Source organism: Polypterus senegalus, chromosome 5 (assembly GCF_016835505.1).
Source record: "Polypterus senegalus isolate Bchr_013 chromosome 5, ASM1683550v1, whole genome shotgun sequence".
Lineage (NCBI taxonomy): Eukaryota > Metazoa > Chordata > Cladistia > Polypteriformes > Polypteridae > Polypterus > Polypterus senegalus.
This window is the reverse complement of record NC_053158.1, coordinates 163,269,053-163,282,925: the sequence shown is the minus strand read 5'-3', so window position 1 is coordinate 163,282,925 and position 13,873 is coordinate 163,269,053. Positions and strand designations below refer to the sequence as shown.

The 13,873-nt window shown below is 35.8% G+C and overlaps 1 protein-coding gene across 5 annotated transcripts in view; it reads right to left on the bottom strand.

Moving 5' to 3' along the window:
• The window catches only part of pard3aa (par-3 family cell polarity regulator alpha, a), a 900,153-nt gene that overhangs the window by 445,800 nt on the left and 440,480 nt on the right, over positions 1-13,873 (bottom strand). For all 5 annotated transcript variants that reach the window (XM_039753567.1, XM_039753563.1, XM_039753564.1 and 2 more), the window contains one exon: positions 13,128-13,516. In XM_039753567.1, the coding sequence (XP_039609501.1) occupies positions 13,128-13,516 (389 nt within the window). The remainder of the gene's footprint in view (positions 1-13,127; positions 13,517-13,873) is intronic.

Sequence of the window (13,873 nt, the reverse complement as noted above, 5' to 3'; positions counted from 1 at the left end):
TGAAGTTCTATGAGCACTATTTTGCTTAGCTAATAACAACTATGTTTCTTGCTCCAGATTAACTTGATTATTGCTTTTTGTTCAGAATACACTTCTTCTTACTATCTACAGATGTCCACGGGAGCATTGATTTTTAATTGAAAAAACTGGTATGGATTAATATACAGGTGCCGGTCATAAAATTAGAATATCATGACAAAGTTGATTTATTTCAGTAATTCCATTCAAAAAGTGAAACTTGTATATTAGATTCATTCATTACACACAGACTGATGTATTTCAAATGTTTATTTCTTTTAATTTTGATGATTATAACTGACAACTAATGAAAGTCCCAAATTCAGTATCTCGGAAAATTAGAATATTGTGAAAAGGTTCAATATTGAAGACACCTGGTGCCACACTCTAATCAGCTAATTAACTCAAAACACCTGCAAAAGCCTTTAAATGGTCTCTCAGTCCAGTTCTGTAGGCTACACAATCATGGGGAAGACTGCTGACTTGACAGTTGTCCAAAAGACGACCATTGACACCTTGCACAAGGAGGGCAAGACACTAAAGGTCTTTGCTAAAGAGGCTGGCTGTTCACAGAGCTCTGTGTCCAAGCACATTAATAGAGAGGTGAAGGGAAGGACAAGATGTGGTAGAAAAAAGTGTACAAGCAATAGGGATAACCGCACCCTGGAGAGGATTGTGAAACAAAACCCATTCAAAACTGTGGGGGAGATTCACAAAGAGTGGACTGCAGCTGGAGTCAGTGCTTCAAGAACCACCACGCACAGACGTATGCAAGACATGGGTTTCAGCTGTCGCATTCCTTGTGTCAAGCCACTCTTGAACAAGAGACAGCGTCAGAAGCGTTTCGCCTAAAGACAAAAAGCACTGGACTGCTGCTGAGTGGTCCAAAGTTATGTTCACTGATGAAAGTAAATTTTGCATTTCCTTTGGATATCAAGGTCCCAAAGTCTGGAGGAAGAGAGGAGAGGCACAGAATCCACATTGCTTGAGGTCCAGTGTAAAGTTTCCACAGTCAGTGATGGTTTGGGGTGCCATGTCATCTGCTGGTGTTGGTCCATTGTGTTTTCTGAGGTCCAAGGTCAACACAGCCATCTACCAGGAAGTTTTAGAGCACTTCATGCTTCCTGCTGCTGCCGAACTTTATGGAGATGCAGATTTCATTTTCCAACAGGACCTGGCACCTGCAAAGTGCCAAAACTACCAGTACCTGGTTTAAGGACCATGGTATCCCTGTTCTTGATTGGCCAGCAAACTCGCCTGACCTTAACCCCATAGAAAATCTATGGGGTATTGTGAAGAGGAAGATGCAATACGCCAGACCCAACAATTCAGAAGAGCTGAAGGCCACTATCAGAGCAACATGGGCTCTCATAACACCTGAGCAGTGCCACAGACTGATCGACTCCATGCCACGCCACATTGCTGCAGTAATCCAGGCCAAAGGAGCCCCAACTAAATATTGAGTGCTGTACATGCTCATACTTTTCATGTTCATACCTTTCAGTTGGCCAACATTTCTAAAAATCCTTTTTTTGCATTGGTCTTAATTGATATTCTAATTTTCCGAGATACTGAATTTGGGACTTTCATTAGTTGTCAGTTATAATCATCAAAATTAAAAGAAAAAAACATTTGAAATATATCAGTCTGTGTGTACTGAATGAATCTAATATACAAGTTTCATTTTTTGAATGGAATTACTGAAATAAATCAACTTTGTCATGATATTCAAATTTTATGACTGGCACCTGTAATTCCAAAGAAAATTTTGAAAAAATGGATTAAGCATACACCTGGGCTTCTCCATTCAGTATTAAAAGATCTAATTTGGTTGCTCTTCTCAGAAAAGCATCTAATGTTACTAGGCTTTTTTCTGGCAAGGGGGCCGAAACTGCAGAAGACACTCAAAAGGAAAGGAAAAAGCACATCCCTTGAATCAATTTTTTTTTTTTTAATTTGATGTCATAACCTAATCTTCTGTTCTTCTTAATATGCTCCTATAAAATTTCTTTTGAAAAATATACTATGCATCTTCTGGATTTTTTAGTTGAGAATAGGGAAAAGAGATGGAGAAAAAAAATTGTAATATTAACATATAAATAGGTTTTGGACCGTGGATAAACTCACAGTATTTTAGTAACTCAAATCTTCAGCCAGCCCATTACTTCAAATGAAGTGTTTTGGACACAAAGCTAAAACATAAACTTCAAACTAGAGGTGTTTAAAACCTTCCATTCTCTCTATAACTGTCATGAGGACGATACATAACAACTAAAGAAAATTATCACTTGAGAGTGACAGCAATACAAAAAATGACGAGAATCACTGCTTCACAGAATGAGTCCCGATTAGTGTTACACAAGAGCAATGAAGTGAGTAGAGTTCATTAAGAAAGTAGGAACTACTGTGGGATCTGAATTCACCTAAATTGGAACATTAACACCAACCACTGGCAAAATGTCTGTGTCCTGATAGAAGATTCCAACCATTTGAGACAAAACCTGCTTTAATTTGATGCTCTGAGAGACAAAATGAAACAACAGACCAAAAGAATCAAAATAAATTTGTGCTAAATAGTATGAGTCATACATTTCGAAGAGTATTATGACTGTAACTGTTAAAAGGTGTATTTCTGAGGTATGTATTTCAAACTGCTGTAACTGTGTTGATTGAAAGCATTTACTCAAATGGATTGTGTGAAAATGAAGAGGGACTTTCAAAGATATTGAATACAAATTTCATAGAATCATAACCCACCACCTTGCATAGAAATGACACAAAAGCCAATGCATTACATTGTAATATATATATATATATATATATATATAATAGATATTAATGTATATATAGATATATACATACTAGGGGGTTCCCCCTGCTTGCTTTGCTCACCAGCCACTTTGCATCTCTGCCGCTGGCAATGTGAAGAGGAGGGCTGAACGTACTCCAAGGAGAAACCCCGAAACCCCTTCTTAAACAGTGATAGAATTGGAAAACAAATAGTTTTTTTTTTTTTTACCTCCTCTTTGCTCGATCAGCTGCTGGTTTCGCGTGACCTGCATCTCACACAGCGCTTCGAACATTTTAAAAAGACTGTACAGCAGTTGTCCTACTCAAAGTGTTTTATTTCCGGCCCCGGGCATGGTTAAATCTTTTGGCACAAAGCCCTGTCTCATGAGACGTGAGTTCTTGATATTTTTTAGTTTATAATTTAAAAATGGAATAAGAATCTAAATATCTAACAACATGACATTAAAGTTCGATAAATTCTGAAAAAGAATGATACCAAACATATATATATGTAGGTTTTAAAATAAGCCTGATTTAAAGCGTGACATAAAAACGTCACCGTTGCACTTGTAGGCTTAGGCTTTTATATATATATATATATATATATATATATATATATATATATATATATATATATATATATATATATATAAATAGATAGATAGATAGAGAGTAGATGTGTATATATATATATATATATATATATATATATATATATATATATATATATATAAGGTTATACTGCATTTAAAATATTTAAATCAATAAAAAATGTAAACTTTAAATAACTAGTGAATATATATGCCAGGTAGTAAATGAACAAAGTGCTACTTAGAAAAGTTACACCACATACATACGTTACATTGACTTAACTAGCTGATAGCTAGCCTGTGTGGTCTCTTTTTAATTTGTTAATTTAAACATTTAATTTCCTTAAATGCAATGTCCTAACAAAATAAAATAAAATTAATACTTATAGACGTGGAATATTTCAAATAATAATACAAATGAAAAAGGCATGGATAAAAATGATGGAACCCTTAACCTGATTATTTTGTTCTGCAGCCTGTTTTGAGGCAATCACTACAAGCAAGCAATTCCTGTAGCTCTCCATGAGAATTCTGCACCTGCCAAGTGGTAGTTTGGTGCACTCTTCTTTAACAAACTGCTCCAACTGTGTTAAGTTTGAAGGGTGTACATCACCGGACAGCATAATTCAATTCTTTCCATAGATGTTGTCCCTATCTGGAATATGAAGGGTGACTACCTGGACTGCTGCAATTACAGGGGAATAACACTGCTCTCGATGCCTGGTAAGGTCCTTGCTAGGGTCATCCTCAACATGATCTGTGATCACCTGTTCACCTTCCAGTGACCACAGCAATTTGGTTTTACACCTATGAAGTCTACCATTCATTGCTTCCTGGTGCTGAGGGCTTTCATCGAGTGTAAATGGAAAACATCGGCACTGGACATTCCCAATTAAACTCCACTGCTGACAAGATGACCCAAGCAGAAATAATACAAACAGCAAGTAAAGTGTTTCACCAAAAAAAAAAAATTAAACAAGCATTACGGACAAACAATAATAAAGGCTATAATGACCATATAATGGCTAAATCTTTTGATGGCTAGATCTTTTTCTCACTTGTCTTATATCACATTTATGAATTTCTGTTAGTTTATTTAAATATATATAGACTACTTGCTATGTTCAGTAAATGATGCAGGGTAATATATCTGCCTTCACTATTATTTCTTGAATGTGCAATTGAACATACAGTAATTAAAGCAAATAAAATTAAGGAATCAGCATGTGCTTAGCAAATACATAGCGACATACAAACAGATTTACCTTACTAAAGTAATGGAAAGTCAACTTAGACCCTTAAAAAATACCCTGCTATTCCAATATAAAAGATTGTGTTTCTAAAATTGGGACAAAAGCTCAGTCATTCTCACAATGTAGAGGACATTTAATCCCAAGATCATGAATTAATCACCTTGAGATTTATAGACAAGTGGATAGGAATGACAGCAACAGAAACTTCAAGACAGTATTACTTTTTCTTGCACTCTCTCTGACAAAAGCACTTCTACATCACAAATACCAGATGTATGAGAAACAGACAATAAAATAAAAAGCAAAACAACGGATTAAAAAGAATGCTTTCGCTAAAGCCTTTCCACTTAACCACATGTTTGAAAACATGCTTAATTATATAATTCAGTTTAATTTTGCTTATTATTTATGAATCAGGGTTTACAATTTACTTTACACATGCTCATATATTTATTTTAATAAAGTGTGGCCTAGATATGATTACAGCAGCAGTACAGATAATTATTCACATAGATAATTATTAACAAAAAACATTTCCGAGCCAAACAGTAAAGCTGCATAAAAAGTGTGCCAAAAGCTTCTGACAAGAGCAGAAACACAGCAAAGCTCAGAACACAGATTGTCATTTCTAAAGATAAGCTATGGACCATGAAGACAGGTCGTGGTTATACGGAAAGCACTGGGATGCAGTTGCCATGGACACAATGTGTGCCAGAGAATACGTGATTACAGAGAAGTCAACCAGGTCTGAGATGTATTTATCTCTCCATTTACCTAACTATCTATCTATTTATATATTTATTTTACTGAATTGCAAAGATAGTACATTTATTTACAAGGAAATATACTGTGCAACTGCGTAACATATTAAAAATGGAGATGCTACAAAGTATATGTTGTATGTAAGTATAAGTGGTGTTAGTAAGACAAGTATATGTCTTACTAATTTAATGCAATTCTGAAAACCTGAAGAATTAAACACAGGCACAAAAAGTAAAAGATTTATTACTAAAATTAAACATTTTCATTAAATGGATTTAGAGAAAATTAAATATTGAACTTTATTTTGAGAAAAAGACAAGACAAATGATTACTGCACATTCATTCATTCATGTTTAGTCTGCTTACTCATCTCATGCTTTCAGGGAGCTAGTGCCAATCCCAGCAGATTGGGCACAAACCTCACGCAGAGCTGCAGTCCACTGGCATATACACACCCACTCATAGCCAATTCAGAGATACCAATTAATCTAAGATGGGATGTAGGAGGAACACTAGATAAGAGTACAGAGAGAAAAACCCACACATAAATGAAGAAAACAATTACCATCAATTATAAAATCCACTGTAAATATTTCATGTCAATTAAATTATAAAAAAATAGTTGTAGAAACATTCTTTTTAAATCCCACACAAGTAAGCTCTGCCATACTTAATACACGCTGAAATAAGCAGTAGATTGTGATGAATGAACAAGGTGAAGCTCAAGGTGAAGTTGTGCCAACAAAGCAAACAATGGAAATCAAATCTAGCTGAAGTGCTATTAAAGTTTGATAAAAAAATTATATCTAGGCTTCTTTGTCTAAGTTTTGCTTTCATGTGTTTACCAGTCTCTGATGCTGCTCCAAAAATCAAACTGAAAACTGCAAAGCAGTACAGAGAAATAAATGTAAAAAACACGAAAAACAAAAATGACCTTTTTTTGTCAAAAGAGAAGAAAAAAAAAAACAGAATGGCATTATCGCCACAGGTTGCCTAGGACACACAGCACCATGAGCTTTTATATTCATCACTGTGAATGAGGACATCGGTAACAATGAGTCAAGGGGCCTTTAGGTCAGATACACCAAACACAATCAATGACTTCAAATAAAGATGGTGCAAAATAAATATAATATATGTAAAATGGCATTTAACCACACATTTTGCCTGTTAAACAATACAGGACCCATCAAAAATGTCATATACCTGTTAACAATCATGCCATAGTTTAATTATATCCAATTATTATGTTCTAAAGCCAGTGGTTATGTTTAATGCCATAATGAGAATCTGGCATAAGACCATTTTTGATAATCCTTGCGTGTACAATTTTTCATGAAAAAATTTAATTATTGATATGCAAGTAGAAATGTAAAGAATATAAATATTTACATTCTCTGACCAGAATACCACATTTTAAACTGTGGCCAAATATTCAGGTCACTTGGCAGGTAAGCCAAAAGAGCATGCTTCAGTAGGACAGTGATAATTAGGTAGGGCTGCAACTAATGATTATTTTGGTAGTCGACTAATTGTTCAATTTTTTTTTTTTGATTAGTCACGATTATTTCATGCCTGACTATTTTGATGCCTGAGTCCTGTGGTTGCACATCCTGTTCTGGGCTCCAGTGCATGTCTTACCTCATCTGCTTACGTCTGTCAACCTGTGAATGTCACCCTGATGTCTCTGCATTAACACGATTAAAATGAATAATAATCAAATTAAAATAACCAGTGAAACATATGAATTTGAAAATAATCAGATGTTTTTTTATATTATTGTGACCATCACAAAAAAAAAAGAAATACATTAAACAATACAAACTAAAGTGCACGTAGTCTTTAAACAAAAAAAGTGCATTTAACTTAACCAAACTATACATTGTTAAAACAGATACTTTTTCATATCTTAGTAATAAATGACAAAATGTACACATAAACTAATGTGTAAAGACTGAATTGCAAAGATCAAATAAACACTTTCACAAAAGGTTCAAGGACGATATAATAGCTTCTGTGGTGCAGAGGCAGGAATTGCTGACTTATAATCAAGAGTCCCCCGGTTCGATCCTGACTGCCTCGTATATTTACCGTTTTGAGTAGTGAGCTGCTCTTATTGTTAATATTATACAATAAACACATACATTTGATTTGCATCTGTAACAGCTACTGTATTAAATGTATAGTACTTTTAAAAGTTACCGGGTATTTTTTTCACTTTTATTCTCTCAGCCACAATCACGATACATACTACCACCCGGCCCCTAAACAAACCGGGATCTGACTCTGTTACTTTTTCTCTGCAACTGGGAATAACTGTAGATGTGAGTGGTGTTTTGAGACAAACTGGAAATTCTTTGATCTGGATGGATAAAAGCTGACACACAAACGCTGGGAAATCTGCCTTCTTCGTATCTCATTGTCACTTGATTTTGTTTTATTCAATTTTATCAGCTTACGCTGAATTAGTATGAGCCTTAAGGCCTGTGATGTCAAGGCCGCGCTGACAAAAAAAACAGAGACAAAGGCATATATGATATTTGGAATTATTCATTTCATGACCTTATAGTACATTTCGGAAAACATTGTGGCATGGATGCAACATTATTCATATTCATTCGCGTAACCTCAGGACATCTCATTACACTACAAAACATTGGCCTAAGAAATGATCTGGATTAGAACAAGTGATATTCAGAGTCTAAAAAGGTGAAAAAAGACAACAGCTTGAAATTCCAGTTACAGAAGTTAAAAGGTAAAGTTAATCTCTGCTGAGACAGACAAATGATACATTTCTGACACTAAGCCTTAAACTGGAGACACTAAAGTGAGTAAGCATGGGTGTTAATATTGGATTGGTACTTAAACATTGACTTCAGCATTGATAAAAGCTTCCGGGCAGTAGCACCTGTACCAAAATGACACCAAAGCAACATTTGTTACACAGCAATCCACAGCAAATCAATTTAGAGGAGTGGGTTTGATTGGGAAGGAGTTTGTTGAGGCTTAGTCCCCATTGGAATATTCAGCATGTTAATATATATGTAGGGGTGAGGGTTTCCCACTGGTGAGGCACTATAACCTGTATAGTAAACTGCTACTCCCAATATTGAAATGAATGAAATGCTGGTACCATACCAGTTTAAAAATTGGGTTTTCAGTACTTTTTCAGTTATGATGTACTGCGCAACCTTCATGTGTGTATGCATAAATTCATCAATTTTTTCTAATATATTAGACTCACCACTGCCCATCCCAACAATATGGAAAAAAAACCATAATGGATGCCAGTCTATCACAGGACACACACACACACACACAACACTTGCGCATACTTATACCAGGACAATTTGGAGGAGCCAATAAGACTAACATGGACATCTTAATAATGATTGCTATTGCCTTGGAAATGTATACTGCTCCCTGCACAAAACCTCAAATTAACATGCATTATTGTCATCACATCTCATTTACTGCTTAGTTACTAAACAAGTGATCATCAGAGTTTCAAGAACTGAGGTTTAACCTTAGAAACTTGACAGCCAAATTCAATGAGAAAACTGCATACAGACTGACAAATAACTGACAATTTGAAATGTAACTCAGTATTTCCTGAAAAAACAAATAAGTCAATTATTTAAACAAACATTAAAAAGCAACAATCAAACACTGACTTTCTGTGGAAATAAATACAGTAAAGTGGAAAATGAGTTAACAGTCACAGAACAAAAATTAATGTGAGATTTGTTTACACAGAAAATGGTGAGGTGCCTATGAGATTGGAGCTTCTTTATGTGGAAAATTGATTTTCTTAGAAAACACACACCTAATGAAGTTTAATACCATATATACCTGGGCACTAGTGGTTTACATGTGAAAGATTAAGACATTATGAGTATGCATGCTAGAGATTTCCGCTAGAGCCAATTTTTATTTGCCTCAACTCCAAACCCATGTAACTAACCACTTTGCATATGATTCAGGTTTTTCTGTAGTTTTAATTTAATTTTGTGTATCTTTTTTCCTAATAAAATACACTTGTTAATCGTTTATAATTTTGCTATCAGAATGATCTAACCTTGTTTAATGTTGATAAAATTTAACTGCTTTGGCAGCACCACATGTGTATTAGCCATGCTAATAAAGGCATAACAGGAGCACATAAAATCATTTTAGTCTGACAAGCAATTGAGAATATTCACTTTTTACAGACTGATGGCAAATCTCACAGCGTTTCTAAGTCTGTACTCAAACATTATTATTTTAAAGACTGAATCAAGGTCAATTTAAATCTCCAGTGCTTTGAAGCATTCATTTTTAAAATGCTTCTGATTTGACAGCTCTGTAGACCTGAATTTGATCACTGGTCAGATCACTTATTTGCTAGGAATTGACACATTGTCCTCAAGTCCACATGGAGTTTTACCTGCTACAATCAATTCTTCCCACATCCAAAGCCTAAGGATGGTAGGTTAACTCAAGACTCTGAAGAGACTTGCTAGATTGAGTGTGCCCTGCACCCATAAAGGAGCCACACCTGCAGTTGGTTCTTACCCTACACAAGATTTCATAGAGCAGGAAAACATATTGATGATTATATCTACTAAATGAAGTGCAGACAAGTTTTTACTGATTGACTACATATATGACCAACTAGCTGCTTGTGGTCTTCAGGACAAAAAACAACCCGTTTTACTATATTGGTGAACTTGCAGAGGCGTCAGCTAAGTGGGTCAGGACAGTTTGTATCTTGTCTGAGACGGACATGTAGTCGAGTGTAGCTGTGGCACAAACTGAGGCTGGAACCTGTCGCAGGGAAAAGTAGGCCTATTGTAGCTCATTGTCTGAACATCCAATGCGCATGTACCACAAAGATGAGCTTGTCTGCTTGGGTTTAGTGAGAAGAAAAAATGTAGAAGTGTATGCATGCGCCATCTAGTGGCTGTGGCTGAGCGTGAGCAGAGCAGACGGCTCCATACACACACACACACACGCAGGTCTTTCGTTTATTCATGTATAATTGTTTTTATTTGCAATAAGTCAGGCAATTGCTAATATTACCAAAATAGTGTTTCAAATGTGATGAGTTCCACCATCACAGTGTCAACACTGACCCAGCTTGAAGTATGACACATTACTGTTGCATTTTCTCAAAAAAAGAGAGTTCAAATGTCTCTTTCACAGAACCACAGTACACACATTCATTCAATGGGCAGTATCTTTAAAGAGGCAGCAGTATTTTGCTCACATTAATCTAAAGTATTCTTAGCACAGTCACGCTATGAGCCTTATTTAAATGTCAGGACTTGTTAAAACTTCATAACTCAACTGAACTCCACTGAACACTTGCTTGAAATTCAGGTAAGCCCTAAAATAAAGAAGGTAAAAATACTACTGTATTAGTATATCCATTCATGAATCATATTCAAAAATCAGTTGAAGCAGGTCTAAACGAGTGACTGCATCACCACACTGGATCAACCAGGGGTAGACTAGCAGGTCTTGAAAGAAATATGTAGTCAATGACAGCTATCCAGGGATACCAGTGACCACTCTACTTTGTCAAGTTTTCACTATCAAGCAATCAATTCTGGTTAACTATATTAAATTAAACATACAGTAAGTCAATTACATTTCACAAATTGTTAAAACAAATGATTCAATTTTAAACATAACACATATACTGTTAGTCATTTTATCCAAATCAAGGTCATGTGGATCTAGACCTTACTCTGGCAGCACTGAGCAAAAGGCAGGAAACAGTACCTGAACAGGGAACCAGGAAATAGCTGTGCCCACTCACGCAAAGCCAATTTGCAATCACTAGTCAATATATCCTGCACATATTTGGGCATATGGAAGAAAAATCTGCATAGACATGGGAAGTATGCAGAAAATTCATGCAGACAATGTGAAGGCATTCCATGCATGCTACCCACATTGCATCCTTGAGCAGAAACATTCACAAACGTTAGCATATGCAAAATGAGGATACTTGCAGTAGTCATTTTTATATTTATAAGTTTTATTTGAGACATGCTGGACAACTTGGTGCAGTGCTGAATGTCACTGGGTAGCAGTTTATGCATCTTGTGTTCCTAGCCCAGACACCATCGCTGTGAAGTTTGGAAGCTCTCTGCATCCAGAAAGATTTCTTTCAGGTTTTCTAGGCTTCTCCGCCATCTCAAAGCCATTTGTTAAGTTGAGAATATTTGGGGTTTTTTTGTGTCTGACTCTGCCCTATGTTAGCCTGATGTGCTATGCAAGTTCAGTTCTTGCATTTTACCAATGGCTCTGACATCCAACAATCCTGCTTTGGAGCAGCTTATTTGGAAAATTAATAAATGAAAAACTTCTAAAGCATTAATTTCCTGGTTTGATTAACTCTGAACTGCTCAAATGTTATCTAGATACAAGCTATATAAACTTCTTGATCCCTAGGCATAAGCGTGGGAGAGAATAGCTCACATTTTCCAAAACCAGGGCCACCTAAAACTTGCATTAAAAAGGCCATTTGTTAATAATAGGTGAGCTAATTAATTGATGAAAATATAAAAAGACTAGGGGTGGCACTAGCCACTTTGCGATTCACTCGCTCACGTATGGGGATGTGGATGTACAATTTAAAAAGATTATTTTCATGGGAATTGTTACATATGCATAATAAAACTAACTATTTTACATTACAGTAATAAAAATCATATTCCGTGCCATTTTTACTAAAATAACTCACTGAACAACTATGTCTCAAGAAAAGGGTATTATTATTAACCATTTCTGCTTTGGTGTATATACTGTAAATAAAAGGCACTGACAATTGTGATTCTTTATGGCAGGCTGACATTCATCCGCAGTTCCTACTGCGGATGCCTGCTTAGGCCTATCACTCTGACACAATCCTATAGTTGAATACTTAACACATTCTTTTATTTCTCCATTGCAATGCACATACATGGCTATTGCTCAAATTCAGGACTCATTAAATAATTAGTAATGTATGTTATTTTTGTTTTTCATTTATTTGTTGACAGCATAACTGCCAAAACTGTGTGCTGGAGACTGTAGCGTTATATGCTGCTATAAATGTAAACTGTGAGTTTTCCAACATTTAAAGGCACCTCGGCTATTTAAGATCGAGCCTTGTATTAAGGGGTTGCAAATTTCGCCTAAAAAGAGGGAAGCCTCTACTTAAAAAATCAGTTTCAAAAACTGGAAATATCAATGGTAGATTAACTGGGGCTTTGACCTAGCCATCGTTTTTGAACTCGTGTTCTGTTTCACTCTTTGCATATATTTTCGGATTTTAAATCTTTTGCGTTTTGGTCACTGATTCAGTTTGATGTTTTTGTGTATTAAAATCCCTACTACTGTTTATATTTCACATCCATTACAATAAGGATCATGCTAGTTGGAAGTTTTTAACTATGTATCAAAGGTCTGTTATTATATTTAGCACTTACAACACAGATAGCAATTCTGATACAATTCAGGCTTAATAATAAGTACTACTATTGGGTCATTTTCTTGAACTACCTGATTCAGATTTTTATCTTACTCTGTCACAAAAGTCACTGACTATAGCACACATGTTAGGCACACATATGGTAATTCCCCTATCCAGATCCGTTTGTTCCCACTGAGAACCTCATAAGGATAAGCACAGTGAAGTGGCCATTAGAAAAACATTGCAAGGCATCCTGAATAACTAATTTACCTTTTTTCAGCTGAATGTTGAGCTTTCTACCAATCCTCTTCAGATTGTACCCTCGATCTGCTGCTGTGGAGCCAATCACTCTATGTGGTGATGGTGGCATGCCTGGCGGGGGTTTTCCAGAAGGGCTGCTGTTATGGGGATGATGAGAATAGGAATCGGTTTGATCCTGCTGACTCCCAGGCCGGGATATCTTCTGTGGTGTGTGGTCTAAGCCACTACCTGCACTGCCTCTTTCACTTTCCTGAGAGTCTGGACTGAAACGACCATGGTAAGATGGTATGTTCTTCTCACTTTGGGAAAGGACTTCATATTTTTCCTTTTTTGCAGCTGGAACCACATGGAACCAAATGATGGGTGTTCGCATTGCCTGGCGAAATAAATGCTGAGCTCTGGAAGAAACAAGAAATCAAAATGAACACTGGCAAACAGAAGACATTCCGAATATAATTGCTGCTGAAAAGTGAGTGCCAAGAACTGACCCTAAAATGTGTTCCCTCAATGTGTACAAATATTGACGAGTTAGTAAGCGCTGATCAGCTTGCTAATTACAACTGTGAATTCTGACCAAAAAAAAGAAAAAAGCCTGCCAAAAAAGAAACATTTTGAAATAAACTATCAAGGACATAAATATAATTTTCATTTTATAATTTTCTAGTATCAGTTGGATATATATAACTTTTAATAAACATATGCCTAATTTGAGCTAAGTGTCTAGACTCTGGTGAAAAAAATAATTAGGCTGTGAA